Below are 23,800 nucleotides of genomic sequence, written 5' to 3'. Positions count from 1 at the left end.
TAGGAAATATTTTTATTTAACACTGCGACATTTAAGTCCGGACTTCAAGTTACATACCCTTTCTGTAATATATAAACTAAGTTTTGAAATACTTAATGAAAATAGTCACATTTATATACTATAGTAATTAACATTTACTTCATGTCAGCATCAACTATTGCCTGGACATTGATTGAATGATAGCCCTTCCGACATATGTAAAGGTGCTCGTCTGTAGAAGGTGCAGTTATTGCGATGTGGTCCCGTCGATGGCTCCTAGCACATTGGGAAATCCAGCGATGGAGTGGAAACCCACATTCGTCCTGGTTACGTCAACGTCACTGGTTGGAAATTTGATGTTTTGTAGTGATGCACTCAAGGCATTTGTTACATCTTCGACGGATCTGAACAAAATTTTACATCGCACTGAAGAACTATTACAGAATTATATAGTGAATATATGTGCACCCTTCTGCAATTAAAATGTCGATTTTTGCGAATATAGAATATATCAAACTATATGCTATTTTTAAAATCACAAAATTACTTTCTCATATTTCATGCTACATGTAAATATCGATTATTTTTATTAAAATTATGTAATAATTAAATAAGTGTAATTGTTAAATTAGACAGACCCATGAACTTTCACTCGCAGCGTAAAAACACTGTATTCATAGTAAATTTCTGAATGGAAATTTCATAACCTGCAAACGAAGGACTTAGAAATTCCTAGCGTGTCCCCAATCAGTCTCTGCTGGGTGCCAGAACCAAGGAAGCGAAAAGTTGCAAAGACTTGCAGAGATACAGGAAGGCTGACCGATCGCTGGGTGGGCCTCTCTAAGCGGTCTTTAACCAAATCGATGATGGAAATGATGGATTGCCTGTCTAAGCGATATCGCTGAATGATTTCAAGGTCGTCGTACGCGTCAAGGGGATTCTGTCTGTCCCTAAAAATCCAGTCGCACTTGCTCATCAATAACCCTCATGAACGCCGCCATTTTGATAAACTAACGCTGAGAAGTAATTTTACGTCACCTCCGAGATGACGTAGAGTTACGACGTAACTTACGACGCAACGTGAATTAAGACGCTTTGGTGAAACGCCGAAATTTTGCTACGAAATACTTACGTCGCAATTACGTACTACGTAAGATTTACGATGCTTTTGTGAAACGGTTCCCAGATTTTTAAGCTATAGGGTTTTTAAAGAAATCTTTGCAACGATTTTGGTTGAAACCATTGAATTTTCCTTTCGAGCAGGATAGTAAGATGTTGGGTTTTTAATAATGAGGTCGCCAGTTTGAATTTGTTTCAGATATTTTGTCACTGTTTTGGGATCAGACCGGAATATTTGATTCTACCTGATCGGTTAGTTTCTTGACAACTTGTAGAGTCCTGTTGAATGTAACAGATACAAGTTGTAATCTAGATAAAGCTAGTCTATCTGTGATTAGATTAAGGTTGTCTGATTAATAACAAAGAAGTCATTTATTTATTTTAATGACCAAAACAACTTTTTTGCATAAATACGCAGTTGATTTACTGCTGATCCATATAGTTTTAAAAGAACTAAAATGTTCGAAGGTATATGTAAATAATATCTATACCGAATATTGATGAAACCACAGTGGGTTTTTTGATTTAATCTTTTAAGTTAATTCTGTTTTACCAATCATTATGTCAACAACAACAAAAACTAAAATTGGACAAAATCACATTGTATTACGTTATATATGAGTGGTTAATGATCACCCGCAACCGCTTAAATGTTACATGTATATTAACATCGCAAAATGTTAACTGATGGTACACTGTATCAGCACTTATTGACGATGAGCATAGATTAAACTGATTAAAACGTAGTGCATAGAATTGTCATAATTTTATTTGTACCTCATAGACAACACAATTGATGAACTATGCAAGAAACAACCACATTTGGTTATGAGGAGTCCTGATGATTGCCACAGGTATTATAATTGCTCTGGAGAGGATTTGCAGCTAACAACTTGGTTTTATCAATTTGGATTTTGGCCAGCGAAACATAAACACGAGTGTCATTATCCATTCCTCTACTCTGAAGAAACAATGCAGTGTGAAAACTACACTAAGGTTAATTGTGGCACAAGAAAAGAACCGACTTGGGCATGTGAGTACATGTCATTAGACTGTATCATTAAGTATTCTCTTGTTCTAAAAAGCTACTAAGTATAATAAAAATATAAAGTACATGAACAATTTTTGCATGCATGTACACAGTCTTTGTTTTTTTAGTTCTCTTCTTTTTAAATTATATCCCAAAGTGTAATCTAATTTACAAACGTGCCTTGTAATGAAGAATACACATGGAAGTCCATAGCATAACGTATTTATTACATTACATCAAACAAATTCTTTTTTTTTTGTATTTGTTTTTTACTTCTCAAGTGCATACACCTATATTTATGGGTACAGGTGATAAAGGTTATCAGCTAACGGTTCTAAACTTCACACCACTGATTTCCAACTCTATTTTGTAGGTCGCTATTTCAGATTACAATGTAAATTATCACATTGCTCACCTTGCGGAGCATCTTATCCAAAATGTGAGGGCAAGCGTAGTGGCTTTTATATTGCACTAGAGTCCGGATTAACAAACAGATACATGATTTGTAAGGACGGGAGACCTGTTCACGTTGGTCATTGCAATGGCGACGAAATATGGGGTGGCCAAACCTTCCCATACAATGGGAAATGTACACATATTTATGCACTACCAACCTACTTTTTTGATGTTGGACGTCTTCCATCCTGTAAAGGACAACTGAATGGAAATTACCAAGATGGAGTTTCCTCTCCCGTAAAATGTCCAGCTAATACCGTTTTTGATTCTGTAACAAAGACTTGCAAGGAAGGAGGGAAATGTTTCGTGTAACAGTTTTACGATTAAAGGTCATACAAATTGCTGATTTAAAAAAACATTTTCACTCGGCACTTATACAAAGCCTGTATCCGTATACATTTCATATTTTACGTTTCTTTGCAAAATTGTACATATACCATCACTATAAAATTGTTAATTTTTTGTTTATCAATTTGTCTTTATCATGCTCGATATGCACTATAAAAAGGCTTTGTAATTATATTTTAAGGTGAATATACCGTATATGGTTTAGGTCATTTTGTGTGCCGTTGTTTTTTTTATCATTGTGTTAAAATATTTTATTGAGGTGTTTTAGAGATTTAAAAGCATATTTTTGAACAAAAACTTCAAATTAAATTTCAACCTATTCTAAAGGACATTTCACGAAACTGTTTTTTGATTCTTAAACGATTTTAATTAGGAGGGGGGTTACAAGCATATAAAATCTTCAAAACTTACAATCCGGTTTTATTTAAAATTCATCCTTTTTGGTTTTCGAAGAATGACGTATACTCTCTACGTTTGTGCTACTGTTGTGCTTATTGATACTTAGATCAAACATACATTAAAAGTGTAATATCCATTTAAGTTTCGATACTTGAAAGCTTCTGTTTGGTCATAGATATAAGAACCATTTTTTTTTTTATGAAATCAAACTCTTTTAATTTACTATCAATAGGTTATTTATGCATACAAATTACACGGGTTTTTATTTTACTGTCTGGTACACTGTTTGGAACGAATATTGATAAAATGCATACCACCCTTAAGTGAAAGGAAACCCCATTTTTATAGGAAAAATAAGAAAGGGTTCTTTCAAAGGTATTTTCCGATTACTTAAGTTAAAATAAAAAAAATGAGAAAATATGTTTCGTTTTATCAGGTTTTTTTATGATCCGTTGCGATTATGAAAAAAACTACATATTAAATATTTTACATTGTTTTAGACATACATTTTGATTTAAAGATACGCAAACCTGTTCGTAGAACTCTACTATTGTTCAATTTAATTAACCTTGTTCTGGGTCACTTTTACTATAAAAAAAATTGATAACATATATTTGCCATAATTTGCAAATAATATTAACCAAATGAAATTTATAATAATTTTTTATGATATCGTATTGGTTGATTGCTGTAACATTACCTTACTATAAATTCTCTTAAAGACCGTTCTTTACTAAAAAATACTAAATTTATAGCCCTCACTAAACTAAAAATTGATTTTAATGACTAAATGATGGTTTTGCTGGTGCGACATCGTGACGTCATAATAGCAAAATCAATATCTATAAATTATGAACATAATATTTTATTACTAAAAGCCTGAAGAGAATGAAGAAAATCGATTTTTGATTTATTATGATAAAACAGTTATAGCCTCTGATATCGGTCAATGCATGGTTTTAAAGACCTTACGACAGTATATCAACCTCAGACTTTGTAATGGTCGATATTCTCTTATGAAATCTAGAAAATCATGCACTGATGTCATCAAAAGATCATAATATATATTCTATATAATATAAATCATAATATAGGTATATTTAGTAATGTACAGCTGTCCACTCCTCAATTATGACTAACAGAAATTACCCTAAAGTTGCACAATTAATATGACGCATAGCCAATCGCCTAAACTATCAAAATATACTACGTTAGATCAAGTATAGTTTAAAATACAATAAAATACGTTAGAATCGAGGATATATGAAAGATACACGTGCTTCTAAACGACAGTTCACCGTTTATACAGAAACAGCTAAAATGGTTATCACGAGATTTTTAGCAGTGGTATTCATCGTAGGCCTATGTGATGCTTGTAGTTGGATTCCAAAAGTTGAGCAACAAGACTTTTGCTCCGCTCACTATGGTAAGAACTACATTTTTATACTACGGTTCATTCCAATATTCAGGAACAATTTAGCTGCAACAGTTAGACACAAACTCATCACGTAAAAAATACTCAAAAATTTGTCTTTTTTTATCAATTGTTTGTTTTTTGGGGGTTTTTTGGTTTCAATATTTGAAGCTGAAATATTGGAAATAAAATCCGAAGACGAAATGATTGGTTATGTGTACGACATTCGGGTTAAGGATGTTTTCAGGGTGTGTGTTTGATTAAATATATTCTGAAGTATTCAGTTCATTGGATTTTCTTCGCGTTTTCAAGCACTTTTTATCAGTATGTTTAAAACTTTTTAAACCGTTAATTTACAGAACAAAGACAACCAAGTGGACGTTAAAGGATTCAAAACCATCCAGGGAGAGGGGTGGGGCAGTTCTTGTGGGCCACAGTTGTTAGATGTATATTCCTCATACATTTTATACGGTAAGCCTTGGTCACATACATCAGGTTGGTGGGGGTCAATCAAGGCAAATCTTTTGGAAATTTTTTTTAATTTATGATATTTATTTTTGTCAATTCCATATCCAATTTGTTGTAAACATTTTTTCGTTGGGGACATTTGCATGAATAAAAAGCTTTCTCATGTAATTATTTTTTTCCATACACAGGTATCCAAAGCAAGTTTTTTCTTCAAGCAAAACCTTTGTTACATGTATATGGCAAATGAAATCCCGTTCTACATTTTAGATTAACATGACGTATCAAAAAATAGTTCCACAATGTTGCTAGTATTTCATTATCATAATATTACTTATTTAAGTTTAATACTGACTGTTTACAGTTATTTGTAGGGTTGGTAAAGTCCATAGAAGGCGAGGCGAAACTATACTTTCTTTGGACTTAACCGACCTCACAAATTTCTGTAGACAGTCAGTAACAAACCTGCTAAGTGTTTTGTTTTGTTGAGGACCCAAAGTTTGACATATAAACAAACAAAAGAGAATATAAAAATTTAGTTCATAGCTTAATTCTCTTCTGATCTTGATCCTCGTCAGTCGTCTGCACAAAACTTGATGCCATTGTAGGATCGTAATATTACGTCACGGGCAAATGGGAATAACTCTCAATATTCTAAGGCTTAAAATTTAAAGTATGGTTGAACGTTTGTGTAAAAAAAATCAGTTCAAAAACGTTACAACCGCCATGTTGCTTTAAAAATGTTGACGCTCGCCTTTTAAAGAAATTTTAAAGGCAATCATGTGACAAGTTTCATTTAATGACGTCGGGAAACGTTACTCGATAGCTAACCAAAAATATGACACAACCTTTGACATGATAGCACTCTTTGATTATAGTTAAGTGAAACAGTAAAGATATTCACTTGTACAATTTTTAAAAAAAAAATTGAAGATTGGCGGAATTGTACAACTCACGTTGAACTCACAGAGCGGTTGGAAATTTGAAAATAAAGCGATTTAAGTCAACTTAGATATTTTTAGAGGAAATTCTATCGTAGAATCATTAGTAATTATATATGCAAGCTATTCTAATTTCTTTTACGGAACAAATCGAACAGAGAAGCAGGAGTAAAATTGGAAGTGATTGGATTATACATGAAAGGTCTGTGATATTCCGTTTGCAATTTTGATCGAGACATGTAATAAGAGTCAGATATGAACTATAAATGATCATGATTTCAACTTCTAGGACAAATTACGATTGTAATGTCCATCTTTGTTAGGACGTCGGTCTATAAACATAATCTAACGTGAATCTTAAGCCATGATCATTCATCCCCGCAATTAATATTTTATATGCTACAAATGAAAAAAAATGAATAAATAAAACTTAGTAAGTTTGATTAGATTGTAAAAGTTTAAGTAGTAACCCATATTATACATGTGCTATTTCATCTTCTTGATCCAGGCTGATGTTATGCAGGAATAACAGCGGATTGTGCAAACAGTGTTATGTAAAAGAAGCCATTTGCAATTGCAAATATTTGTTCGTTTTGTTCGTATTTGTTGTTCTCTATTTTCTTATACGTCCTAAAGTTGGTGATATAGAGGGAGAGCTCCGCATCTTCAAGTACGAAAAGATGATGTTTGTGGAAAAACCTGATATCATCCGAATGACAAGGATGTATGACTGCTCGTGCGAAGTAAGAAAACATCAAGAAAATATATTATTTTTTTTTTAACAAATTTGATCGGTTGGTTAAAATCATTTATATATTCATTTCGTTTTTGATTTTGACGGTCTCAATATGAAACAATCAAAATATCAAAAAAGGAGATTTTGTTTCTCTCAGTGATGAACTAAAGCCAATTTATGACATTGTTAAAATAGGTTTGGCAGATCTTAATAACCTTATTTGATAACATTGATTTCATATTTTTTTTGTATTCATCAACTTTTTAAGTAACATACAGGTATATCGATTTCGTTTCAGGTTCATGTACGCATGGTTAATAATCCAAAATCGTAGTAGATTTTTATCACATACTTCTTTTAAAAATGTTTAATCATTACATATTTCTTCCACCTTTATCAAATCTATTTCAGATACGTATGAATAACTATCCAAGTTTTAGTGGAATTTCATCATTTGAATCGTTCCCATCAACGCCAAACCAATGTGATGTCCCTTCCGCATACTGCATAAGGAGTTTCTTCTGTAAGCGGAACTTGGCGGGGATGTGTACGAGTGGAAACCTTGGCCAGTGTTCTTACTAACCATTTATATTTTAAATAAATGGGAATTGCAGAATTCGACGCAAATTTTTTCCTTATTGATGGTCTTTTAAAGCTTGATACATGAAGATCAGAGTTTTTCCAATAAAATGTATATTTCAATAAGCACGTATTTTTTGTGTACGTAACTTAAGTACCTTTGTTGTTATTGAACAAGCTTTATTGTATTTTTTGTTTCAGTAAAAGCATAAATTCCCGTCGCATTCAGACTTAACTAAGACATGTATGTAAATTTAAATAAAGTTACATGTACCTACATCCTACATTATTATTCGGTTCCTTGTTTATCGTATATAAACTAGAAGCATCCACTGTTTATTGTTAGATGGCATTGCTTTTTGTTTTCTCTTTATTTCATGTATGCATCGTTGTTAATGAGTTACAAAATGTATGCTCTAAAATACTGATATACGATAGTATTCTGTATATTTTGACCCATTAAAACTAGGGAATGAGTCTAGAAAATAACAAGTTTAAACATCGATCGCAACCTCATAACCTTTCTGTTGTAAAATTAACAGAATTATTCATATTCATATAAGGCGAGGCAAGCTACTGACAATCAAGTTGATAAAACAGGACTACCAACAGAATCGTTTTCGTAAGTTTAATGGTTGAACCAACGACCTTGTCATCAAATACAAACTTTTCTTTCACTGGGTTGCATGCTGACTGACTTTTTTTTATACTAATTGTTAGTTGATAATTAATCATCTAGTTGTCTACGGACTTTTCCGTTTTTTCCCGATTACGACAAAGAAAACACAGCGGATGTGACCGGTCAACAAAGGATGCTTACTCCTCCAAGGCACTTGATTAAAGGAGGTATGTGTTTCGCTGCTTCAATTTGTATTTCGTTTTCTGGATTTTTTGGATGTTTGACGGTTTGTTATTATCATTTTTAATGGACAGCTATCATAGTTCATCTGGTTTATTGTGGATGTCTTCAATAATTTGCACATGTTTTTTCTTTTCTAAATTAAGAAGAATACTATAAATTTGTAGCATAATTCTGTTGTGTTGTGTAAAAACATGGCCTGCTGAATGCTATCCATGTGGTTTGTTTTAATTTTTATAAAATGCATCAAACCTTTTGAATACTGTGTCTATCACCTTAACTAATTACAGAAGAAAATTAATTATTCTATTTTGGAAATTGTCGTGTTCGAGTAAACCAACACAAGACAAATCTCAATGAAGGTTTAATTCAGTTTCCTATATAATTAGTTAAGGTAACAGACACAATATTTAAAAGGCTAGATGCATTGAACTTAAAACCGTTCGCAAAGTTCATTACAAAGCATTCTCTATGACAAAACGCGTTAATAAATGGACGTGTAACAAGCAGATTAATAATACTGTTCGGTTAGATAAACGTTTTAATTTTTTTTTGTAAAATGCACCTCCACCTGCTGCCTGACACTTTTATTACTGAACATATAAACCCTAAAGGTTGCATCATATTAATGATTCCATTAACATGGTTCACCATTTTGCAAATATATAGGATGAAATAGTCATTCAAAATAAACCTACAGGAAGGGGTTCATATCAAGCATGGATCTTTTCCGAAAGAGTTCATGTTTTCACATGATGATATCCGCTGGAATCTTGGTACTGATTATCGTCATTCCTAGTGAAACATGTATCTGGATACCTACGGTAGAACAGCAAGATTTCTGCTCCGCACAGTATGGTAAGCTGGTTAACAATGAACACTCTTACGCTTAACCAACTTATTCTCGCGTGCGATATATGTTAGCAAGATCCTCATCGTTGGAAATATTTCTCACCGCTTATCAGTCCTAAAAGCATCTAGTTTATTAGGTTTGAGATAATCTATGTATCCTTTTCGCGAACAGTAGTATCCGCAAACCAGTTTGACGCCGTAGATTACGAAATTAAGTTTCGCGAATTTTAATTGTGTTATATTATGTTTTATTTACTGATTATGAAACATGTTTGATGGATGTATCAAATAGAAAAGAACAAGGCTTCTAATGAGTTTATTATTGTACTTAGTTTTTGGAGCTGACATTTTGAACAGAAGTTCAGAAAATGAAATGTATGGCTTTGTTTACAATATCCGGGTGGCTGACGTTTACAGGGTATTTATCACTTTTTTTTTCATTTCATACATTGAATTCATATCTAATTTCTTTTAAGAAATCGTTGATCGTCTTTCTTTGTTATTGAACGTCAAGCCATCTTATTAATAATGTAACTACTTACAGTACAACGGGACTAAAGATATCGTTAAAGGTTTTAAAACAATTTACGGAGAAGGACGTGCCAACTCGTGTGGACCACAGTTGCTGGACGTGAATTCTTCCTACATTCTGTACGGTAAGAAACAATTAAAGTTGCACATAACACCTTAACATTGGTTTCAAATTAAAAGAAACTTACCTGATTACAGTACATAAAACGTGTACCAGTCAAATACACAAATAGAAAAAAATACGTAGTTTTTTTTTTACAGTTATAATTTTCAAAAATTTGGATTCAATTCATGATTATGAATTGAAGCTCTTATTGAATGTTTCACAAGCCCGGAACTGAAACGTATGATATAATAGAAATGAATCGATTATAACAATTACCTATCACAACACTAAAAGCGCCACCGTGTAGTATTAGATTACCCTACTTAACACTTTTCTTTATTCCATATTCTTGTGTTTGTCAGAGACATTTTCATTTTTGATTAGATAGATAGATAGATAGATAGATAGATAGATAGATAGATATAGATAGATAGTTGGGTCACACGTTGTTGTTTGCCTCTGACTTTTCATACAGCATATTTTTTATTAAACAGCTACAGAAAGAGAAGGGGAACTCCAAATAGACGACTACAGAAAAATGCAATATGTGGAAATAGATGACATCATCAGAATGTCACAGAAGTACGACTGTTCATGCGAAGTAAGAACAAATTAAAAGGGTTTCATCTGTATTTATATGCAAACTAATGTTGATTTCATCGTTGAGTCATTCAATGAATTTAAATGTTTGAGAAGAAAAAAAATGAAAATAAGTATTTTTGCTTAATTCCGATGAATCGGTCTAGATAAAGCGTTTTCTATTTGAAAATTCAAAACAAATTAAAATTTAAGAAACTTATTTCTTTGTATTTACAAACTAACAACATTCCAGACACATTCTAAAAACTACTCTCCGTCCGTTTGCGTCCGTCGTTTTAAGAGCCTGATCTTGAATACTACATAAGCATATGCATTACATTAAAGACATTAAATATGATACACTTTACAAAATAAAAGACATCAACTATAGAAATTTAAGTGAGATCTGATGGTGGATTTATTGATCATTCACCCTCCTTAACAAAGTAAAAAGGCATTGACTTTTCATTTTCTCCCTCGAACTTGACATTAAGTGAATAAAATCTGTAAACAGAAGCGATTGCATGATGGGAAGGGGATACATGCAGTGATAGTCAATAAAAGGAGTCTTAGTCCGGAAACGATACTTGGTATATAATGAAACTACATGAAGTCTACATGATATTTAAAAGGATATTTTGATAAGCATATGCAAAATTTATCTGGTTTTTTTTTCTGTATATGGAGCGTTTTATCTGATGAACCTGGTTAGAATAATATGCACTAATTAAAAAAAGGTGAAAAAAATGTTAATCACTTAATTATTACACATAAACGGTACATTACTCTTTAACAATAATAAACGAAGTATTATACACGTAAGCTATCATTTAACCATCTTTTTATTCACATATCCTTTTTCATTCCTAATTTAGGTACGCTTCAACTACATAGCCGTTCAAACTAATAATGCAGATTTTCAGCTAAATCCCCCTACAACCGACCAATGTAACGTGCCGTCGGATTATTGTAGAAGAAGTTTCTACTGTAAGCGGAACTTAACAGGAGCGTGTGTTGTTGGAAACCATGGCAATTGTTATTAAATTAATGAATTGCTTTCTATTCTTCATATCATTCATCAATAAGGAAGAATATGTCCATTCTCGGATGAATGCCAAAAGAGAGCTTTTCCAATGAAATACATTTTTCAATGATAAAGATAGTTTGTGTATGTCATTTAATTACATTTCGTTACAGAAGATGCTTTATAGCATTGTTATATTATACTATAAGTAAATATTTCTGTCGCATTTATTAAAGACTTAGCTAAACCATGGATGCAAATTCAAATTAAATTCCCATGTATTCTATTATAATTCGGTACGTAATCGGATATTTACCAGGAGTAACTCATATTTATCGTGAGATGAAATAACTGTTGATTTATTAGATTACGTGAGGGCTCAATTTTTGTGGAATTCATGGATACCTCTTGTTCCCGAATTAACATCTTCCTTTGATTACTTAAAGAGTACAATAAAGTCGTTTAACATTATAAGTATACGGAAATACACGAAATTATGTCCCATCGAATCTGTAATATTTATGATATTTAAAATAGGCTCCCACGATATCTAGTGAATCCACTGTAGATTTAATGTTAAGGTAAAGATCTAGTAAATGATTCCAGAGTGTTCTTTTGATCGATACAAGAACCATTATGACGTCATAATTGATTTGATGAACAATGTTCCTGTACTTTAATTTTCGGCTTTTAAGGAATTATGTAGAAAATGAAACATTTTTTGACATTCTAAATCAAATCATGAAAAAAGTAGTCCCGATACATATTTTCAATTTAACATCCTTTTAAAGACGAGGTCAAGGGCTTGTTTAATGCCGTTTTCGGAGAGACTGTATGCATCCTAAATATATTCCATCAGTTAAAAAATAGACAAAAATCTGACATTGTTACATATTTCCTTCATGTTCCATAGATAATGACATGATTTTTCATTGTGTGTAAAAAAAATTTAAGCACTAGAACACCTTATCATATAAGGCTATCATTATAAAGCATCATTGAAAGAATTTACGTCTTGAAATTCATAAAGCTGTAGGTACATTTCATTTAATAGATATTGACCTTAGTTGTATTATACAGCGATGTTACTGAATTACAAAATGTTTGCACTATACGGAGGTATTTCATTAATTATGACCCACTATTACTTTTGGTAGTGTCTAGGAAAAATAAAACATCAATCCCAACGAATCAATTTTTGTGGTTAAATTAGCAGAATGGTTCATATATAGCTATTACAGTGTAGCTGTTTTATTGTGGATGTTCTCAATAATCTGAAAAATATATAAATTTTCTCAAACAGGAAAATTCCTATTGAAGTAGGGTTTCAATTTTCTTCTTAACATTTTGAATAAAAGTTAAAAACTAAATAAGGCACATTGCTACAGTGTTAGAAAAGAAACAAAACCAAACAATTTTGATTCAATTGAAAACAAATATATATATATACACGGAGGGTATTCTGCAGCCGCTGTCTAGAGCACAACACCGCTAATCTGTAGTTCTTTATACAATATCCAAAAAAAAAAATAATTAGCCAGAAGCATTTGACAAAACTTTGTTGAGAAAGCATAAGCTAAATATCCAAATATGAAAATAAACTCATTCTGGTATTCCTACAGCTATGAAATAAAATGAGCATTTTCAGTTATTATTTCAAACCAACTGTTGATTAATTGATGTCCCCCTCTGGCAAACACTTTTCTGCGGAAACTAATTACTGGTGAATGACACTTTCAGACTTGATATATATCGATGGTTTGAAAAAATATTGTGTTTTTATTTCATCCCTATTCCCTACATTATTTTTTTTTTCAATTTGACCATGCCAATGAATACATGCCCTCAAGGATTATAATTGTGAATTCTTCCAATTTTTTAAAAATCAAATCTTTCAAGCTATTTACATGATGTTTCAGTCATTGTAAGTTCTCAATAATCATAACATATGTCAGACACAAAATTAAGGCATTATCAGTGAATTATTAATACTGTTTTTTCCCCAAAATTGTATAAGGATATAAGACATGAGTGCAAATGTGGAAATACTTTACAAATAATATGTTCGCAAATTTCATTACAAAAGTATCCCCTCTGGTAAAAAAGGCGTAAATAAATGTACGTGTAACAAGCAGACTGATAATACTGTTTAGATAGATATAGACGTTTCTAAAAACATCTGTACCTTCTACTGCTGTCAGACAGTTTATCACTGAACAAATAAACCCTAAAGGTTGCATAATACTAATGATGCCATTAGCATGGGTTTCTGTTTTGCAAATATAAGATGGAATACTCATTCGAAATACATTGATAGGAAGGGGTTTATAGAAACATGTGTATTTTTCGAGACAGGTCGTGTATTCACATGATGATATTAACAGGAATCATGGCACTGTTTGCCATCATATCCAGAGAAGCATGTGACCGGATACCTACGGTAGAACAGCAAGACTTCTGCTCCGCACAATATGGTAAGCTGGTTAACAACGAAAACGCTTATTGTAAACCATCTTTAATTCGCACGCAAGAAATTTTCGCGATGTTAGCGTGATTCTCATCGTTACAAATATTTCTCGCCGCTAATCAGTTCTCAAATCATCTAGTTTATTAGTTTTAGGAAAATCCATATATCATATTGGTGAAAATCAGTAGCCGATTGCCAGGTGGAATTACAAAATTAAGTTACGCAACTTATAGTTGGTTTACAGTATTATACTTTTTTAAAACTGATTTTGAACAACACCTGATGAATTTATAAAATAAAAAAAAAATGTAAAAATGCTTCTTGTGAGTTTAAATTTGTACCTAGTTTTTGGAGCTGACGTTTTGGGTGTAAGTTCAGGAAATGAAATGCTCGGTTTTGTATACCATATCCGGGTGACTGACGTTTACAGGGTATTTATCACCTTCTTCATTTCAAATATTGAATTTCATATTTGTTTTCGATTAAGATATCGTTGATCGTTTTTCGTTGTTATTGAAAGTCAAAACATCTTATTATTTAATGCTTCATGTGACTACTTACAGTACTACAAGACTAAAGATAACGTTAAAGGTTTCAAATCAGTTCATGGAGAAAGACATACAAACTCGTGTGGAAGTAAATGTTTCCTACATTGTGCTTGGTAAGAAACGATTAAAGTTGCTCACTACACCTCAAAATAGGTTTATTATTCAGAATAATATCTGATTATATTGTTAAAGAAGTGTACACGTCAAATAGGCAAAAATATGTTGTTTTTGATTAAAGATTATATGTTTTGAAAAATTGAATTTAATTCAATTCAGCTCTCAATGCATGCTTTACAAGCCCGAACCTAAAACGAATGAGATATAATGGTAATGAATCAAATCGATAATAACAAACTACCAAAACATTAAAATTGCCATCTTCAATATGTTATTTTCGTCAACAGACGACTGAGACAATAGAATATGTTTTTTGTCGAATTTTATTTAGTGAAAGAAATTTGAATCGAATTTGAAAAATGGTTGACAAATATATTTGGTTTACAAACAAATTTTAATAAATATTCAATCCTCTTTTGGGAAAATAAGATAATAGAGATTTCTTAGGTTAGAAAATGTTATAATTATTTTCACAAAAAAATATATTCTGCCATTGAAAATTGAAAACATCAAGGCTAAATGAAAATATCAATAAGAAATATATAACCAGAAAACTGTAGAAAAACTTTTGCTTCTGAAAAACTGTAATTATCATTTGTTCGATACCTATTGGAAAGATATATGTCAACGTTTAGAACATTTATCACCATCTATTTTCTCTTTTTAATGTCCCTGTTTCTTGTTATTTTTCTTCTTGTCTCTTTTTAATGTCCCTGTTTCGTGTTATTTTTCTTCTTGTCTCTATCTTTGAATTTTTCCTTTCTTTCTAAAAAATAAGCCATTTCCAAATATATCAAATATTACTATTTGTTCAAACTATATTGTAACTCTTCTAGGGAGTAATATGTATATTTGCATACACTTAATATCTAAATATTGGATGTATATATATCAAACAAATACTATAAATGAAACACCACATATCATGGGGGTAGAGGTCTTTATATGAATATTTTTACAGTTATCATTAAAAATGTTTATTATTTCTAATGCAATTCATTGTTTTTATTTCCATTGAAATATATTATTTCTATATCTTTACGAAGTATTTTAGTTCAAACCACAGTTTTTAGCTCACCTGAGCTGAAATCTCAAGTAAGCTATTCTGATCACTTTTTGTCCGTCGTCCGTCTGTCCGTCCGTCTGTCTATCTGTCCGTCTGTAAACTTTTCACATTTTGAACTTCTTCTCTAAAACCACTCCGCCAAATTGAACCAAATTTTGCTCAAAGCATACTTATGGAAAGATGAATATAAATTGCAGAAATGAAAGAACAATTTTGATTGAGAGCAGCAGAGAAAACCTTGAAACTGTAAAAAAAAAAAGGGGGTGCATTTTAAAAAAATCTTCTTCTCAAGAACAACCGATTAAAATTCAATGTAATATAGCATGAATCATCCTTATGGGAAGGAAAATATAAATTGCAAAAATTAAGTGCTAATTCTGTTTCAAATCTGAGTTATTACGAAAATAATAATAAAGGAAAGACATGTTTCAATCAGTTTAATACCTTCGGGTTCTGCATACGGTAAAATGGGTAGGCAAGACTTGGCCTGAGCAATACAAAAGATTGGCAGGTATTAATCTCATTAAAATGTCAGGATATTTGATGGACCAGTATATTTGTATTCGCTGTAAATATTGCTGCAAAATAATGCGTATTTGGAATTGACGATTGCCGATCTGTCCCGGCTTTTATTTTGCCACGGCCCGGGTTTGCATACCCATTTTACCAAGACTCGTGTTTAATACTTCTAAAACGAGGTTCTTTGTTTAAAGCAACCATGACATTATACGAAAAAGGGTCGATCTGACTTTGATGAATTTGCATGCTATGCAACAGTTCAATTTTTGAAACATGCAAAATATATTGGTGCCGATTTTGTGAAGTAAATTGAGCCTAAATATGTCAATGCGTTGACAGTTTCTCACATGACGATGGTGTTAGCTTGTTCTGATTTTCGTTTCGTTTTCATTATTTATGCTTTGTAACCTGGGAACTATCGTCTGTATTTCGTGATTTTTACGTATCAAATTAAACAGAGACTTCCAATCGGTAAATCAAACAGTTAACTGTTTACCTGCGCAAATTAAGCAAAATATGATGTATCTAAAAATTGCTAAAATACAATTCATTCTATCGGTAATTCGGCATTATCTTTTGCGTAATGGTAGATTAATGCAATATGATTTGTTGAGATCCTCGGCATTTTCTCGAGTTTATTCAGTTTAAATAGAGTTTGATATCGCTGACGGAAAAATGTAGGTATATACATGTATATATATGATTCATTTCGAAAAAATAAATTGTGTTCTTTATTTGTTATAGTGCATGTTTCTTGTGTTTAATTGTTTACATATACTAACCATATTTGAGTGTTAAGCTTCGAATTATAAGCAAGATACAGAGATTTGCTCACAATTCTATGTTTGTACACAGGTCCTACAAACTAAAGATTAGAAAAGTAAAAAAATTGGTCAATATTTATTAAGAAAATTTTCAAAGTCTGTTCTTCCAGAAACCAACTTTAACAACTTATTGTATTGTAAATTTAACCTTTTTTCGTCATTATTACCTCTACTGTATATGTGATCCTTGACTGTGTTTGTGTTCATTTGTATAAACTGATTTTGAACCTCAAATACCAGTGAAATGGTCTTTAGTGAATAAAAGAATTGAAAATCATAGGCCATTCTTTTTTCCATTTTAAATGCTGAATAGGAAATACCAAATTAAAAATCTTAAGCTGAATGTAATAAACTCATGTGAACAAAATATGACTCAAACCTAGGCCAACTGTGAGCTCTGTATCTTGCTTATAATTCTACGATTGACGCTGACATTTTGGTTGAACATTAGAAATTCTATATGAATAAGAGTATGTTAAATACTTGTACAAACAAAATAAAAGAATGTTATTCTGTATATACCTACTCTCTGGGGCCCCCTCTTTATACAATAAATAATGTGAAATCTACATCAATTTTGATAGTTTTTCAGACACGAGTAAATAAAAACGACATCTTTAAAACAGTTTCCATAGTTCTGACACATTTCTGTTGCGGGATAAAGTAATTATCGCTATTCCTAAGAAAATATCACAACGGAAAATTATCCTGGTTTGTACGCAAAGTAAATAACAGTCATTTAATTATAATGGAGAAGACAAACAACATTTTTGAATGTTTTTAATTTGAGGAATTGAGTACATTGAGGTACAATTTTCTTCTTCACATCTATACATTTAAATAAAAAACAATAACTATTATTTTTAAAAAAAAAATACAAGAACTAGTAAGTAGTTGATGAAAAACATGTACCTATAAGCTCTCATATATTTTGATCGCTTTACAAAGGGGGGGGGGGGGGGGCAGAACGAAAATATAGGGAATTGGAAGTTAACAACTGAACAGTGTACCCCTACCAAATGTTTAGTTTAATATCTTGCGTAGGATTTTCTTATTCTGGTAAAAAATAGTATTTCATGAAGGTTCAATCTCAAAGATTACGTGTATGCGAAAATAAGTGTAAAATTCGAATACTTTACAATATTTATTTTTTGTTATTCTACCGATGGACCATATGGCACAATATCTTTTGAACGCCCATTGTTGCTCAGGTGAGCGATGTGGCCCCATGGGCCTCTTGTTTTCTATTGTTATCACTAAGATGCGATTTTCCTTTTACAAGCAAAAAGGTCATCCAATAAAATAAAGCAACGCAATGCGCTTGTGTCACACGTTGCTGTTAGACTTTCACTTTTCTTAAGGCAATTTTTTTTTCAAGTGAACAGCTACAGAAAGAGAAGGGAAGCTCCGAATAATCGACTACATAGGAATGCAATATATGAAAAAGGATGTCATCATCAGGATGTCACAGATGTATGACTGTTCAAGCAAAGTAAGAACAAGAAGAAGCATTGGGGTTCAACGGTATTGATTGGGTCATTCAATGAAAATGAAGTGTTTGAGAAAACAAGTCCATTTCAAAAACAAGCCACTTATCTATGTTTAAACATAGTTTTTAAATATGCTTTTTTTTTTATTTTTGATATAATTTCATGAAACCGCGAAGACTGATATCTATGAATTTTCATGAAACCAGTTGGAGTTAGCAATGAATTTTGAAAAAAAAAAATTATTATATTAATTTCTCTCTGTGAATCAGTCTGAATATAATGTTTTTGATTTTAAAAAATCATTCAAATTAAAATTTAAACATTCAACTTATTTCATCTTATTTATAAATTTAGAACATACCCGACACATTCTTGATATCTAAATGACCACTCCGTCCGTAAGCGTCCGTCGTCTAATCATTTAAAGAGTTTGATCCTGAATGTTACGTTAGCATATGCATTACAGTAAGGACATTAAATATGGGACATTCATTTGGTGATGAAAAAAAGATATGAAATAACATTTAGAAACTGCAAACGTTTGTTAAATAAAGAGTAAAAGCTGTCCAAAGGAAAAGCTTTGTATTTTAGAGAGTTTATTGTTCGCTGTCATTTTTAGATGAAATCGATCTCCTAAAGAGGAACAGCTCTTTATAAAGTATCAAAAAATTCTGAAATCTTTAATACTTTTTTCTTTATAAGATAAAAGTTTAGACAGTAAAACATGAATTATAAAAAAAAAGTGAGATCTGATGGTGAATTTTTCGACAATTCAGCCTCTTTTTATGACAAAGTAAAAAGGCAAAAACTCTTCATCCCCCACCTTCACCCCCACACGTGACATGTCGTAAATAAGCTTTGTAAACAGTAGTAAGCGATTGCAAGGCGGGGAGGGGATACAAATTGTAATAGTCAGGGAAATATGTTATAGTCCGGGTAGGATATTGTTTTTTTTTAAATGAAACTTAAGTATTTGAAATATTAAAAAGAACATATTACTTTGTTTTTGGAATCTAGCGGCTAACATAATGAGCCTGATTGCAATAACACTAAAAAATGGTAACAAAAATTACTTTTTATACCTTGATTTATAATTATTTTCTTTAAAGCTATAACGTTGTATTTTTGTAAATTTTGAATGACAGTGGAAACGCAAGTTTTTGTTTAAATGTATTCATAAAAAATATCTATATTCGGTAAATTATCTCCTTAAGAAGAATTTAAGTTGTTTATTTTCCTGACGTGAGAGAAATGCCTTTATCCTGAATTTTGATGAAGGAAGTGGAAAATCGACCTAATTGCGCATATCCGCGGGAAATCAAGTGGCTGTTGTCGTTTGCCAAATTGAATTCCGTCTCAATTTTGTATATGCGTAAAATTTTTGTTTACTCAGAGTTTGATTTCTCAAATCAATTTTTATACAGTTCAGTGTAATGGGTAAATTTTGTTCTAAATACAAAAGGTTTTAACAGCATAAATGGAACTTTTGTAAGTAATCAAACACTTGCATGCTCCCAGTTATTTAAAATTGACGCAGATTATAGCCTGAATACCTTTAAAGTACATTTCTCTTTTACAGTGATAAGCAGAGTGGTATAACATTCTATCATTTAAACAATCATATATTCTATAAACTTTTTTTTTCAGATACGCTTGAACGACATAAGCATTTTAACCAATAATGTACAGTTTCATCTAGAACCTCCTACGGCTAACAATTGTAACGTGCCGTCGAAATATTGTCCGAGAAGTTTCTATTGTAAGCGGAACTCAACAGGAGTCTGTGTTGTTGGAAACCAGTGGTGTATGATTTACTTAATATTCTTACTATTATGATAAATGACTTCTATTCTTCATTTTACTTATGAATTTTGAAGAAAATATCTCCATTCTTGTTTAAATTTCAATATGCTGGTAGATACTGTAAAACTGTAAATTGCCAAGTAAAAAAAGAAACTGAAAGTGGTGAGCAAATGTTTTATTTCATTTTTTCATTCTCTTTATTGATTCAAATTGATCATCAATTGTCATAAAACCAATCAAGAAGTGTCTGCAATACCACATGATTGTGAATATTGCCTTTTAGATAATTTATATAAAATGCATTATTTGTCATTTACAATGTAGGCACATAAACAAGATGTTCTGATATCATCGGTTGATCGGCAAATAAATTAAAGAAAAATGTTCTTTAGCAGGACCTAGATAAAAAAGAGCGAGATGAATGGCCATTTTTAAATATTTTAACAAGACTACTTGATCTGTGTTTTTGATTCCCATGTATCGCATTTTTCTAATCATGCTGGCTGTTTGATAAGAAAATGTATATTGTTATACTCTCATGTTAAATACTGAAATCTGATTGGTTTAGACGCAGTTCATAATCTGTTCTATTACCCTCTGCGTTAGCAACGCACTTAACAACGGGTAACATTACGAATTGTTACATGCGCGAAAATCATGCGCGTACGGTTCGCCTTAGAATTCACGTTATTCCTATCTAAAAGCAGTGATGTTTTCGTTAAAATTAAGACATTCAGTATAACAAAATAAATAGTGCCTGTTTGGGAGGGTAACAGTTGAAATTGGCACCCCTCGAAAACCATTGTCAACCTCCGCTTCGCGTCGGTTGACAATGGTTTTCTCGGGGTGTCAATTTCAACTGTTACCCTCCCAAACAGGCACTATTTATATAATGTTTTTAAATATTTAACTAAAGATATCAACTGATCAAATTTAAAAATGTTCTAATGGAGAGAAAAAAACCTTTCCGCTCCGAAATATGAACAAAACAAAATAGAAAAAAGTTATCCACCATAAACTAAAAATATTTATAAACAATATTGTATATATAAATAACAGTGATACATGTAATAAGGAAAACTTTTAATTGTGAAACATGACATTCATCAACTAATGTACAGTTCAAAATATCAGAATAATACAAAAAATGGATAATGAAATATAACGTTGGTTTTAGAAACAGAACTTAAGCAGTGCAAGCATCCGATGATGATAACTGGATATTGATAGCTGTACCCCCGAGTATAATCATGATGGTGGTTTTAATTACAATCATTATTACCATCCTTTATTGTTGAAACAAATGTAAGATATACGTGTCGTCAATTTATGTTATCATATATTTTTATTACTAAATTCAACTCAAAACAATTCACTATACAAATAAAAAAATAATACAAAAATGAGTTCTTTTAGTTACCTTAATTTTTTTTATTACAGCGTTTACTCGGTTCATACGCAGGGTGTTGAGATTGCACACCAGAGAAAGAAATGCTAAACAGGGAAAACGGGCTTCGACATGTTATATCAAAAAGAAGAACGCTAAATCTCAGCGTGAAATTGAAATGAAAGAAACACCGTGTTCTGAAAAGGAAACTTCTAATCTACTTGGTTTGTACATATATCTTAAGCTAATCAATGTGATGATATTTTGTTTTATGCAATGATTCACCTTGATATGATTTAATGTTCTCCAGCATGTTTGATGTAAAAATAACATACATACATGTAATGTAAATATCAAATGAGTAAATCCTCTTAAATTGCTGTTTAACTGCATTCCACTTAAATCTCTGAGATCATGCAGTTCGTGGGCGCGCTAGGTTCCATTCGTCATCGAGCTCTAAATTTGTTTTGCTTAGATTGGATAGCGCGCTGACCGCTCACTGCTAGGGAAATGGGTTCCGAAGGTTTTGAGTGCAAACCCTGACCATAGTGGATGTGAATTTGTCTGAGTTGTATATATATATTCAATTGCTCTGAGTCTAGTGGGTAATAATACACACACTAAAGCGTACTAATAAGCTAAGTAAGCGTCTTCGAGAAAAGGTATCATTTAAACTGTTCAGCTTTTTGTGTAAATCGTTCAGCGTTTTGTTGTGTAAACCTAAACGTTTAGTTTGTCGTCAGTATTTTTGTCAGAGCGTTCAGCGTGCATCGGACAAAGCGTGTAAAGCATTTCGAGCAAAGCGCCCGAAAACCGTATGAAACAATACATCAGATTTCATTTGGAACCTCACTAAAACTTTATCACTTGCTTCAAAATGACGTCCGAGTTTTACACTTCTCAAAATTAAAGGAACATTTAAAAAAGGCCTTTTTACATAAAAAAAAATCTAGAAAACAATAGAGCTCTTTTAACCACTATTGAAATATAACCACTGTTGAAATAACTTATTTCAACAGTGATTGGAATATATTGTTTCAATATAGTGATTGGGGATGTTTTTTTTTATATCGATTAAAAAAAAGATATATTCATTTAAAGTCAATATTTCTATTTTCCCGACCATTTTTTGAACAATCCTTACTATCAGAGAAAAAATCTGAGATGGTTTGTTTGAAACGAAAATCGATCGAGATAAAGGAGTGTCCAAAACGTGTCGTGTGAAAAGCGTGCACATTGTTTCGTGTGAGAAACTTTTCTGTAAACCGTATAGAGTTTCTTGTGAACCGTTTAGCGAGCCTGTAGCAAACGTCCAGTGAGCGTGTGGTAAAGTAGTACATTTCAAGGACTGTAATTTATTAATTTTACATGTAAACATGATAATGTTATTGATAAAGGTGTTTGTTTTTAGATGGTTCTGACAGTGACACACCAGATGTCAAGAACTTGAAAAAGCATGGAGTGTTGATATTTATATCTGATAGCAAAATGGAAACGTGGCGGAGAATGGAAGCCATCGCAAGCCTTGGAAAATTTGGTGAATCAAGATATGTTAAATCTCTTCATCAATGGAAACCAGACAAAGATATTTTCTTGTATTTGTTTTGTCAACCTATTACTGGGGATAAGTTATGTTCGTCTGAATTCTCCGATAAAATGAATGAAATGTACACGACAGTGAAAGATTCGCGGCCAAAAATGTACTTTGTTTTGCATTTTGAAAATAATTATTGGAACAGAAACCAAACTGATTTAAATAGATAAAATTTTTTCAAGAAGGCACAACAAATAAATGTTTGAATTATAAACAAATAATTTTTTTTTTACGTTATAATCAAACACATGTTTTAGCTGTACCTAATGTTTTAATAAGTTTAAATGTAAGTAATGATTTATTTATTAAGATCGTTTATCGAACAATAATGTAAATGAAAAATTACAATTCAAAATTGTAAACCATCTCAAAAATCGATATAGCAAACACATTCAAAGCAGAGCAACACGGACCTCTTCAACAATAAAAATGGAATCAGGTGCCTATAGAAGGAGTAAGTATCCCCTGTGGAACGGTGGGGCCATCCATTTGCTTCTTGTCACATTTGGGCATGTCGTTATCGGGGCAGATGTCAAAATCCGAAAAAAAATGTCATATTTCATTTCAA

General features: G+C 31.8%; 2 protein-coding genes across 2 annotated transcripts; both read left to right on the top strand.

Annotated features, from left to right (window-relative positions):
* The first annotated feature begins 4,901 nt into the window (after positions 1-4,901).
* Positions 4,902-7,574, top strand: LOC105330816 (uncharacterized). Its single transcript, XM_034453713.2, has 4 exons — positions 4,902-4,993; positions 5,105-5,216; positions 6,788-6,894; positions 7,299-7,574. Exons 1-4 carry the CDS (start codon positions 4,949-4,951, stop codon positions 7,467-7,469), a joined length of 435 nt encoding a protein of 144 aa, XP_034309604.2. The 5' UTR covers positions 4,902-4,948; the 3' UTR covers positions 7,470-7,574.
* A 1,433-nt stretch (positions 7,575-9,007) lies between these two features.
* LOC105330815 (uncharacterized) lies at positions 9,008-11,503 on the top strand. The gene is made up of 5 exons (XM_066073861.1): positions 9,008-9,183; positions 9,510-9,595; positions 9,722-9,833; positions 10,309-10,415; positions 11,269-11,503. The coding sequence occupies exons 1-5, from the start codon at positions 9,045-9,047 to the stop codon at positions 11,434-11,436; spliced, it is 612 nt and encodes a 203-aa protein (XP_065929933.1). The 5' UTR covers positions 9,008-9,044; the 3' UTR covers positions 11,437-11,503.
* The last annotated feature ends 12,297 nt before the right edge of the window (positions 11,504-23,800 follow it).

Source organism: Magallana gigas, chromosome 10 (assembly GCF_963853765.1).
Source record: "Magallana gigas chromosome 10, xbMagGiga1.1, whole genome shotgun sequence".
In the NCBI taxonomy this organism is placed as follows: Eukaryota; Metazoa; Mollusca; class Bivalvia; order Ostreida; family Ostreidae; genus Magallana; species Magallana gigas.
This window is presented reverse-complemented; position numbering and strand designations above follow the sequence as displayed.